Source organism: Vanacampus margaritifer, chromosome 16 (genome assembly GCF_051991255.1).
Source record: "Vanacampus margaritifer isolate UIUO_Vmar chromosome 16, RoL_Vmar_1.0, whole genome shotgun sequence".
NCBI classification, from domain to species: domain Eukaryota; kingdom Metazoa; phylum Chordata; class Actinopteri; order Syngnathiformes; family Syngnathidae; genus Vanacampus; species Vanacampus margaritifer.
This window is the reverse complement of record NC_135447.1, coordinates 9,848,403-9,860,217: the sequence shown is the minus strand read 5'-3', so window position 1 is coordinate 9,860,217 and position 11,815 is coordinate 9,848,403. Positions and strand designations below refer to the sequence as shown.

General features: G+C 38.6%; 1 protein-coding gene across 2 annotated transcripts; it reads left to right on the top strand.

Moving 5' to 3' along the window:
- On the top strand, positions 1–8,476 carry lipia (lipase, member Ia). 2 transcript variants are annotated; one of them, XM_077547548.1, is made up of 11 exons: positions 1–106; positions 575–660; positions 4,501–4,871; positions 4,935–5,043; positions 6,055–6,156; positions 6,234–6,323; positions 6,399–6,566; positions 6,953–7,042; positions 7,237–7,345; positions 7,694–7,864; positions 7,953–8,476. In XM_077547548.1, the coding sequence occupies exons 2-11, from the start codon at positions 585–587 to the stop codon at positions 8,035–8,037; spliced, it is 1,371 nt and encodes a 456-aa protein (XP_077403674.1). In that variant the 5' UTR covers positions 1–106; positions 575–584; the 3' UTR covers positions 8,038–8,476. The 2 variants fall into 2 exon arrangements, with proteins under 2 accessions (XP_077403674.1, XP_077403673.1); XM_077547547.1 differs by having other exon boundaries at positions 7,691–7,864.
- Positions 8,477–11,815: the final 3,339 nt, after the last annotated feature.

Below are 11,815 nucleotides of genomic sequence, written 5' to 3'. Positions count from 1 at the left end.
CCTGAAATGAGCAGTGCCTCAACATGTAGGGATACAAACGCACAGGAGCCTTCTGGATTTTAAATCTTGGACACAACGGGTCAGGAACGACTTCCTGACAACTAAGGTAAGACTATTTTCAAGTTGATTCTGAGGTTTTACACTCAATTCCAGTCTATTCTAAATAGGAATTCTTAACTGTGTACACATGTCAAGAACCATGTCAGAGATTGATTTCTCCACATCTCCGCTGAATTAAAGTCGCATGAGATCACTGCTTCAAAAAAAATAAAATAAAAAAGACAGCTTCTATGATACTGACAATGAAAAAAAAAAGTTGGTCATGCATATCCTGTGTGCCAACATAGGAGGGCCAGTAGATGAGTAACTAAGATGGCTTGCTGTCAGGTAAGAATGTTTACAACTTTGAAACTGCTGCCTTAAAGGACAGAACACAAGACATAAAGGAAAAAAGAAGGAAAAAAATGCACTTGGAAATATTGTAATATCCACAGTGATGTGTTAAACATGTATTCATGTTTTATTTCTGATGTAATTTGCTATAACACAAATGAGTTGTGTTTTGAAACTCTAGATCCGTTTGCATGTGGCGGACCTCAATCATGTCCCTGTGGCAATTCCTGACGCTTTTCTTGGCACTAACCGTAGATGTATGCAAAGGTAAGGCCCAGTGTTTACTCACATTGTTATTGTATGTGACCGCATGTTTGACAGTTGAAGTATGACTGTACTGCTAATGGGCGTCGGAGGAAATTCGAGGAAGTGAAAGCATCACTCAGAAACTTAAATAGGGGGTTAGCGGCCGGAAAAAAACAACGTCACACCTTTGTCCCCTCTTCAGATAAATTCAGAGGTGTGCAATAGTGTCTCTCAACACATCAGGTAGTTTCACCAGTATTGCACAATAGAAACCGAGTGGCGCTGGTATTTTTAAATCCAACATAGAAAACTATCAACCCTAATTTTGTCCCGTTTTCATATTATAGTAGCGTTAATATTACGATAACTGATTGTTCTTTTGTATTTTGCTTGCCTCTTATTTACCATGACGACTGATAAATTATCTTAACTTTTTTTATTTTCTTTAATAATTACTTAACATGTCTTTTTAACTTATTTGATAAAATAATGTTATTTTAATAATGGCTTCCTTCTCATTTATATCTGTAGCTGGTGAGCCTTGCATGTGTGTCTTCAAATTAGGGATGCACCAATACTGATACTGTACATCTGTAATACACATCCAATATTTTTAGCCAATTATTCTCTTCAAAATGGATCATACGCATGGACCGAAATATGAAAAAAAAAATATATATATTTATAAAACTGAATGTGAACATATTTTTTCTAACATTCTTTTTTTTTCTTTTTCTTTTTTTACAATTCAGATTACATTTTTTCAAAATGAACAATACAAATTCAATGTATGCTGTACAAATTCAGTTTTCCAACGCAATTCTTCAAGTTTAGAAATTCAAATTGGAATCTAAATTATTCCGATTCAGTTTGTGGTGGCACATATTTCTGCTCCACTCGGGCAGAATCTTTGGGAACGGCAGTAGGCCTACATGATGGCATTATCAAGTATTGGTTTTATAGCGAGCACTCATATTCATACATACACAGTGTGGAAAACATATTTAATATACAGCATGGATCTATTTCATCTCTGTATCATGCTGCATATGATCCGACTTCTGTCACAACTGAAATGTCCCTTCAGGGAACAGTGAAATGAACAGCAAAGCAAACAATGAAGTAACAGCATGCCTCCACTTCTAAAAAGGACAATGCTCTTTTGTAACTCATCCGGCCCCTGAATGCCTCATCTTACACTTGAACACAACATGTAATAGCCTACAATAACTTGTGACAATATACTGTAAATGAGGCTCAGCTGTGCAGTGTGCACCAACAAGTAACAATACCAAACGTTTCAACACGCTGTGCAAAAAGCAATCAAACTAATAGAATTGGTGGGAAGAAAGTGCGATTGTGCTAAGGAATTTCACAGCAGCTGTGCAAAAGGTAAGCCGACTGTAATGTACGATACGATACGATACGATACGATATACTTTTATTTTCCCCGTGGGGAACTTTTTTCCTGGACTCCGTCCAGCTGCAGTTTACAGTAAGGAAAAAACAACAGAATAGAAAGAGATAAAATCAAAATTAAATAAGAAGTGCAGCAGTAGTTTACAGTAAGAAAAACAACAGAATAGAGAGAGATAATTAAAATAAATAATACACACACACTCCTATATATATATTTTGCACCACTTAGTTAATGTCGGTTATTAAGCAATTGGATGGATGTCGGCAGGAATGAGTTCTTGTAGCGGTTCAGCCTGGTTCTGGGGGCCCTGAATCTCCTGCCGGAAGGCAGTAGCTGGAAGTCATGATGCAGAATGTGAGTCGGGTCAGTAACAATTTTCTGTGCCAGTCTGGTGACGGACTGCTCATAAAGCATCTGTAGGGAAGGATGATTCCTGACCCCCATGATCTTCATGGCAGTCCGCACCAGACCGGCAATCTGTGACCTTGACTGCACAGTCAGGTTGCCGTACCAGGCCGCAATGCCGTAGCTGATGATACTTTCCAATGCAGCCCGGTAGAACAACAGCATGATCCTCTGCTCCACTCCATAGACCCTCAGTCTGCGTAGGAAATAGAGACGCTGTTGGAGTTTGGAGCAGAGACTTCCAACGTGTACCCTCCAGCTGAGTGTGTTGTCAATGTGGACCCCCAGATACCTGTATGAACCCACCTGGCTGATGTGATTGCCTTTAATGACGACTGGCCCGTGGTCACCAACAGTTTTTGGATCAAATATCACCTCCTCTGTCTTCCCCACATTGAGCACAAGATGATTCCGGTCACACCACTGGACAAATTTCTCTCTTTCTGAGAAATAGTCCAGTGGGCTACCGCCGGCCTGCAGCAAGCAGGACTTAATGATAAAGTTCTCAGGGTGTGATGTCACACAATCATTTGTGTACAATGTGAAGAGGGCCGGGGAGCTGACGCAGCCCTGTGGGGCGCCTGTGTTTATCAATCTGGGTTCCGAGAGGGAGCTGTTGACCCTGACTTGCTGTGTGCGCTGTGTCAGGAAGGAGTGATACCACCTCGAGATGTACGGGTTCACATTCATCTCCTTCAGTTTACCCAAAAGCAGGTGCGGCTGCAATGTGTTGAACGCTGAGCTAAAGTCAACGAACAACACACGTGCATAAGCTTTAGGGACGTCCAGATGTTTGCTGACCAGATGTGTGATGCTGTTGATAGCATCGTCAGTGCCGCGACCCCGCTTGTAGGCAAACTGAAGGGAGTCTAAGTGTGCATCCACCTCCCCCCCCTGAGCCGAGTCACCATCAGCCTCTCGAAACACTTCATAACAATGGAAGTTAGAGCCACAGGCCTGAAGTCATTATTGACCACAGGACATTGTTTTTTAGGAACCGGGGTGATTACTGATTTTTTCCAGAGACTGGGAATGGAGTGTGAGTCCACAGATCTCTGGAAGATGGGCTGCCATGCCGCTGTGCGCTCCTCTGCACAGGATTTTAGCAGAAGGGTAGATATCCCATCTGGTCCTGAGGCCTTCTTTGTGCAGACAGACCTAAAAGCAGATTGGACATCATGGGGATGAATGACCAGCCTTGAGTCCTGCTCATTCACTGAAATGGACCTCAGGACCTCCCCACATTCAGAGGAGAAGTCCTGGGTTTCGAATCTTAAATAAAAGTCATTCAGCTACGTTGCCTTCTGGAGGTCATTTAGAGTGCTGAGACCTTTTTTAGCAGGAGTCAAGTTGGTGATCCTCATCATGGTGTCCCACATTTTCTTAGAGTTGTTAGCAGCAAAGTGTTTTTCTATAGTCTCTTTGTACTTCCTTTTTGCTTCTTTAAGCATGTGTTTGAGTTCTAATGTGTTGAAATACCAGTTTGTGCGTACACTTTAATTCCAGGAATTCCACAAATCCTGTAGTGGTGAGTTCTCGTTTATGTGGTGGCCAGTTACAATAATATTTAAGCTATTTAGATGCGCTTCATCTTTTTTTTTTTTTTTTTACTTAAATCAAAACTAAAAATGTATCATACTCTCTGGTTCTGATGAGAGAAAACAGATCATATACGAAAAAAAAAAAACACGGTGTGTCTTGTGTCAGTCTCCGTATAGCTTGTGGTTACTATCAACATGACATTATGAGCCATAAAGCGCCGCATGCGTGTCACCTGACCACGTGATGATTGTCACCTGATTCCTCTGTGGCTGTGTTACCAGTAAGGACGCAAATTCCCATGATCCCACACTGCTCGGTAAACTCATAATGCCAGCCCATAATGACATATTGGATATGAATGTCACACAATAGTAAACAAATTAGAGCAGTTTTGTTGATCTACATTGAGCAGAATGCAGGTGGACCTCATTTCGTGTCTAATTGTATGATATTGTAGCGTTGTTTATCACACTTTGTCTTCTTTTCTCCTCCAGCTAAGGAATGTGCCGACTTGACAGATCTCGATCTGGCTCACGCAATTATTGGAACCAGCCTCAAGATAAGGTTGCTGCTTTTCACCAGGGAGAATACGTACTGCGGCTCACTTCTGTCTCACACCAACTTCTCGGCTGAGCCTCACTTCAACCTGTCTCGGCCCACGACCTTCATCATCCACGGCTATCGGCCCACCGGCTCGCCCCCCGTGTGGGCTCACCAAATCACAGAGCTGCTCCTGGCCAGGAAAGACCTCAATGTCATATTAGTGGACTGGAACCACGGAGCTGCTAATGTGAATTATTTCAAAGCGGTGGAGAACACGCACAAGGCTGGAAAAAATCTCACTGGCTTTCTGAAACTGATGAAGGTACAATTAGGATTTCAGTTTACAAAGTGTCTTTTTTGGGTGTCTAACTGATGGTCTTTACAGGAACACGGTGCCTCTCTGAATGACATCCACATGATCGGAGTCAGTCTCGGTGCTCACATATCTGGTTTTGTGGGCGCTAACCTGAACGGCACAATTGGAAGAATTACAGGTACGGCATTTTCACTCCATCCAATTCAAAATGTCAACAGCTGAAAAATCAATCAAATGTATACATTGACATGGCCTTTGTCCTAAACCATTTCCCATTCCTATACTCTTGATTCAGAGTGAATGCTAAGCACACGTTGACTTTAAAACATGACTTAACATGTTTTTTGCATGAAAATGGCGGGGATTAAATGGCTTAACGCTTCACAGGACACACACTGGAATACTGTACTTGGAAATGAATCATGTTGATTATATTCACTCCAGTGCTGTGTAAAATGAAAATATTACTTTTTTAAAATTATGATTAGAGAAAAAGTAAATAAATAAATAAATAAATACCTCCTAAATGAACAACCCATTAACAGCATTGTTTCGAAAGTTACATATACTGTACAGTACAGGTGAAGCTCAATGAATTTCTGTATTTGTATTATTATTATTATTAGTAGTAGTAGTAGTATCTTATGTAAGATTCAAATTTCCTTTAATAAATTAAAATTAAAATAAAGGCAAAACATAGCTCGCAGTGTGTAGTGAATCGATACGAGTGAGACTTTTTCAAATGAACTATGAAAATAAATTAGTTTTCTAAGGTGCACCTGTATGCTGTTTATATTGATTCTCAACGTGTGGTATGAGTACCACTAGAGCAGAGGTGGGCAATCTCTGTCCTCGAGGGCCGGAGTCTTGCAGGTTTTGGAGGTTTCTCACTTTCAACACAAGCTGATTCCAATCAACAGGATCGTTATCAGGCTTAAGCAAAGCTTGCTGATGAGCTGATCATATATCAGCTGTGTTGGAGAAGGGCAACATGCAAAACTAGCAGGACTTTGGACCTCGATGCCCACCTCTGCACTAGAGGTACACAGGCTCCCTCTAGTGGTACGTGAAAGAATCACTAAAATGTTACAGTCACTTTAATGCCAAAATGGTAGACTTATCAGGGATTTGAACCCAAGGGCAACAATCATACGAGTCATGGTTTTTGCCACTCATTGCAATTGTACAGCTCTGGATCCAGCAGGGCCACAGTTCACTGGAGCTCCGCCAGAGGACCGTCTGGATCCCACAGACGCCCAGTTTGTAGATGCTCTGCACACGGACATTGATGGTAAAATCTAATTAAAATAATTTATTTGGAGAGGAAAAAAAATGTAATATTGCTTTAACATTATTGTGGTTTTCCAGCTCTGGGATACAGAGAAGCTCTTGGTCACATTGATTTTTACGCCAACGGAGGAACAGATCAGCCTGGCTGCCCCTTAACAATCTTTTCAGGTAATTTCATTTCACTTATTTTGATTATGTGAAAATGTGTTGACAACCTGTTTACTTTCAACTTTTTTTGTGTAGGAACGGCCTACTTTAAATGTGACCATCAGAGATCAGTGTACCTCTTCTGTGAGTCGTTGGGTGACATTTGCACCAGCAGGGCTTTCCCATGCGCCTCTTACAAGGACTTCCGGGATGGCAAGTGCACAAGCTGTGAGCAGTTTGGTGATGCCGGATGCCCCGTTTTTGGTACATATTTTATCACTAAAAATGGGATTGATATTCACTTGAAAAGGCCTAGTAAAGGTTGATTCACTCAGAAATTAGTAAATTTTACAAGGGGTTTAACTAGAATTTCTGATGTGAAAAAAACTTTTTTTCAAGTAAATATCAATCCCCATTTTTTCTCTCCAAAACCTTATTAATTAATTCAGCTATATATTAAATAATAATGGTCAACTTTGATTGACAGCCATAGAATTACCAGGTTAAGAACATTTCTGTTTTTGTGGGGTGAGTTGGCATGATTTAAAAATGGACTGCGTCATGCCGACAGACTTTTTTTTTTTAATACAATTTTTTTTCTTTCTTTCTAAAAGTTTGAGTTTATTCATTGATGCATTTCTCCAATCCAGGTCATGATATCCTCAAGTGGAGAGACATTTTGTTGAAGCTGGGCCAATCCAAAACTTTCTTCATCACTAATGAAAAAGCTCCATTTTGCAGTAAGTATGATGAGAATTAAAAAAAAAAAATGTAACAGGTGGGACCCGTTGGAGTAATATACGTTACATTTACTTTTATATACACAGGAAAGTGTCACTTTTGCTTGTTTACTCCATCTCATCATAATAATCACTTACATGAAACTGAGTTTTATTTGTCTTCGAGGAAGTGTCAGTCGCATGTTGTCTTTCAGTGGCAAATTACAATCTGGATGTGGTGGTATGGAATGAGGAAGAACGCTGGGGCTATATCACTGTTAAACTTCATGGGAATGGTACAGATGCTGTGGCAAAGATTGACCAGTAAGTCTTCACTTTAATGCAGTGTTTTTTTCAATTGTTGATAAGCCAAGGCACATATATATTTTACGTACATTTTTTTAAAGGGGATACACAGATGAATAATGTAACTTCTGCCATCTAGTGGAAGAGCCTTGAATTGTTCTGTTTGTGACTACAGTATAACTCACTGGCATAGATATTTTTGTAGTGAATCAATCATAATTTACGATTAATTAAGTGACATTTGATCATACACTGCTGCACATATGATACAATAGCTCAGTGGTTAGGAATTACTGCTTGAATCGTGTTATTATGATTTAGTAGCACATTCTTTTTTACACTTTCATGTATGCGTTTTATCAGTAGAGCAGCCAAGTTCAAGAAGTTCACAGAGACAAAATTGTTCGCCCAGTTTGACACTGACCTGCAGTCAGTGAACAGGATGTCTCTCACGTTTTCCACCGGAAATGTTTTCAAACCCAAACACAAACTGCGTGTTCTCCGGCTCCGTCTCACACATCTGGAACGCCACGAAAGGTATAGTCACTTGAATTGCATTTGAAACCTCGCCGTTCTTGCGTTAACTTAGTTGACTTTTTGTTTTTTGTTCACCTGTGTACCTCAGGCCTCTGTGTCGGTACGACCTGGTCCTCGAAGACAGCAAAGAGGTCTCCTTCACTCCACTTCCCTGCCAAGAGTCCAACTTCTGAGGCTAAATCACATGACAAAGTTGCACCATTCCTTTTTATTTATTTTTATTTATTTTATTTTTTTTTTTTCTAGGAAAGCTCAGTATTGTTCATTCGATTTGACATCATCATTGCTCTCCTTTTTTTTTTTAATAATAATAATAAAAAATAATAATTTTTTTGCACCATTCCGTCTGAAATTGGCCACACGCAATGTGCTACATCGAATGTACCGTCTGTCTTATGAAAGATTAATTTTTTTATCTGATGCCACTGAAAGTTTAGTTCTCAGACAAAAACAACAACAACTTACAATTATGTCTCACATTTAACAGTATTGTTTGTGTTCCTAAAGTGAATGTAAATATAGTCATTGCCTCATCTGCAATTTTGTGACATTTTAGTGCTGTTGCACAGGCTATGTATTTTTAACTGACCAAATAAATATATATTTTATTTATTTTTGTGGACGATTTTGTGCTGGATTATTTCAAATATATATATCATTTTGCAGTATTCTCTTTAATGGGTGACAACCAACAATAAACTCATATCACAGCATTTTTTTTAAACTACTATTTTGAAAAAAAAAAACATATATATATATATATATATATATCTGTGCATATTTACTACTGGCTTCTTGTCTACTCTTCCACTGTACACAGCAGTAATAGGCCTACATTACATGATGCGGATAATAAATGTATTAGAAAAGGAAGAACGCCAACTAAACCCCACAAAATAAAACAACCAGGATAAAAAAACATTCAGTAGTGAATTTACGTAAATTAAATGAAACTTGCAACACATTTATTCCTGGCTACTATGACTATTGACTAATAATATTATTTTTATATATTTTACAACATACATGAAAATGCTATCTAGCAAAAATGTTTTCAGAAACATACATTCATTGATCACAATATTAGCTACTTTGTACATCTGCACAATCCAGTGTAAAAGTTGTATTAATATTATTTTTAATTATTAATAATTTATTTCTTTTTAAAGTAATTTGCAGTGGTGTAGAACTGCACTGAATCATGATGACAGCTATTCTTAGCCTTTTTTATATATATATATATATATATATATATATATATATATATATACATACAATAAATGAGCAACAGCTCTCAGTATGGTGCAGTTTAGTTCCACACCACAACAAACGACAGCCACAATAATTTTGGATTATTTTTGTTAGTAATTTTTGTCATTTTGACATGTGCTTCTTCATACGTTGTAGCTCCATCTAAAAAAATGAAAAACATAAAATCATAAATAGATGCCATTGCAAGGACAACCAACACACTCAACAAAAGAATGTGAATGGATGCCTGCTTTTGTTTTGTTTTGACCTGTAAAGTCAGACGAATTCTCTTCTCCTCATCCAGCTCATTCATCAGAAGTTTAATTTCTTTGCTGAAACACAAGATCACAAACTCCGCAAAACAAGCGTGTATCAAAAGTGTAGTGGCTGAGGAGGAGAGTGCAAAATGCCCTACTTGTGTTGACTCTTCATCTGCTCAAACTGCTCCTTCAGTTCCGTCAGCTCCGACTGCAGTCGCTCCAGTTTGGGTGATGAGTGTTCTGCTGGACATTTGCTGGGTCGAGGCTCGGCGTTGAGGTTCGGCGGGGCCTGCCTGGCGTGCAGAACAGCAGAAAGAGCTTTTGGAAGCAGCGGGGAGAGGGATGGACATGACTGGGGGAGAACATGTCTGGGTTGATCTGCCTGTGAAGGGAAAAAAAATGACATTAACAAGCAAAATCATTTAATTAAAACAATACTCATTTTATTTCACAACCCATTATTATAGAATCCTCCATTTAATACTTACAGGAAGGGAAGCTCCATTCTGTTTTATTTCATGGGAGTTTTCTTGTGGGATTGAAGAATTCACACTCAGAATCTTTTTTCTTTCCATCAACAATTTACACTGGAAGCAATGCAGTTTAAAAAAAAAAAAAAAGCATTTGAGTTCAACTGCATTTAAAGAAAATATAGAATATTTATTTCAAGAACAAGAGCCAAGATCTCAGACAATATACGACGCAGAACCCTCAGGCATGTGAGGAAGGGAAAAAAAACTAATAGCTGAGTGTATTATTTAATTATGATACAATTAAATTAAGAGAAGAAAACACATTATTTCCTGTATGAAATGCATTACAAATTTACAGTTATCTTTAAAACATTAACAACAATAGGTAGTTCTGTACCGTTTGTGTGCTGGGTTAAATATGTACTAAAGACCAAAACAGGCCAGCACACATTCTTAAGACATGGCCTCATCTTATGCTATGTCGGCGACACCAGCCATGGCCACATGCCCACATTAGTGAGTGACATGTTCAACAATCTTATTAAATGAAAAGCATCACAAATATCAATGATGCTCAGAAATGCTTATTGTGGGTGTAGCTTTTCCCTGCATCATACAAATGACACAAAGTATTTTCAAAGTAGGCTAAAACTTATTTGAAACACATTTTCAGTACATTTCTACACTACAAAGACAAAAATAAACAGGGAGAACGCTGATTAATGCATCTTCGTAAAGGCAATTTCGTGATACAGCATATTGCATAAATTGTTTCACTTCAGTTTGAACAATAACAAAGACAAAATATCAACAATACATGCAAGCATACATACATGAATCAATGACAGATGTCAATCATTAGTAGACATAGCAATCCTATTTGTTTGATTGTCATTTGCTGTACTGGCCGAGTACACACACTTACCGTGTTTAGCGATCCTCCCCAGTGAGATACAGCAGCGTCTGTGGTAACTCAACACCAGCCATTGTGGCCTGCTCAGTGTTTTGATGAGGGGTGCAGCGTTGAGGGCTATGTTTAGCTCAGGGGCGCCACCCAGCTCACTAATATCACTGGGCCATAGAGTGAAGGGCAAGTGCGTTTAGGAAGGACGAGACAGCACTGGGTTACATGAAAAAGGAGGAATTGTTCAATCTCAGTTTTTGACTGACAGTAAAAAGTGAGCATTTAAATGGGACACCAAGACAGAAGTCTAAACGCGACATTCTGAACGAGGTTGTGGAATGTGATTCAAGCAGCAAAATCCACCTGTTTTGAGCCATCTTCGGGGGCGGCCATTTTGCTACTTGCTGTCAACTGAATATGACATCAGTGCCTGAGGGCTAATTTTTCTGTGTTTGGTCACAATTGGCAAAATGGCCGCCTCCAAAAGGGATAGAAACAAGTGGATTTTGCAGAAGAATTCATATTCCACAAACGCAATATTATTCAGAATAATAATAATGCATCAGATTCATATAGCGCTTTTCTAGACACTCAAAAGGCGCTTAATGGAATGGATACAGAATACTGTGTTTAGACTATTGGATCCACATATAAGATATTATTTATTTATTTTAACTTGACTTTACCTGTAAGTCCCATAATTTAGTTGTAGTCATTGAATTTGGTCATAGTTTATGGAAGTTTTACAATAAATTAAATTTCTGATTAAGGAACTTTAATTTTTTATTTTTTTTTTAAAAAGTAAAAGGTGGATATGCAGAATGCACGTGATAGGTTTTTGTTGTCAACGACTGGCTTTTCAGTGGAAGCATTACTTTTGCTACAAAGTTCAGTTATATGAAGGAAGTAATTATTTTTTTTAAAGTGTAAAAACTTTTGCTGAACATTTGAATTGGTCGGTATACGCTCCAAGTAGTTTTATTTACAAAAGAGAGAAAAAAAAACATCCTTGTTAGGAACTCAAAACTGAATAATTATCCGAGTAAATCCATCACAGATCTGA

Bases quoted from the DNA above. Each gene is read 5' to 3' on its own strand.
- lipia (XM_077547547.1), top strand. From the start codon at position 585: ATGTGGCGGACCTCAATCATGTCCCTGTGGCAATTCCTGACGCTTTTC. The intron at 6,157-6,233 runs GTAAAATCTAAT...GTGGTTTTCCAG, and splicing joins TCTGCACACGGACATTGATG to CTCTGGGATACAGAGAAGCT. The intron at 7,043-7,236 runs GTAAGTATGATG...GTTGTCTTTCAG, and splicing joins TGAAAAAGCTCCATTTTGCA to TGGCAAATTACAATCTGGAT.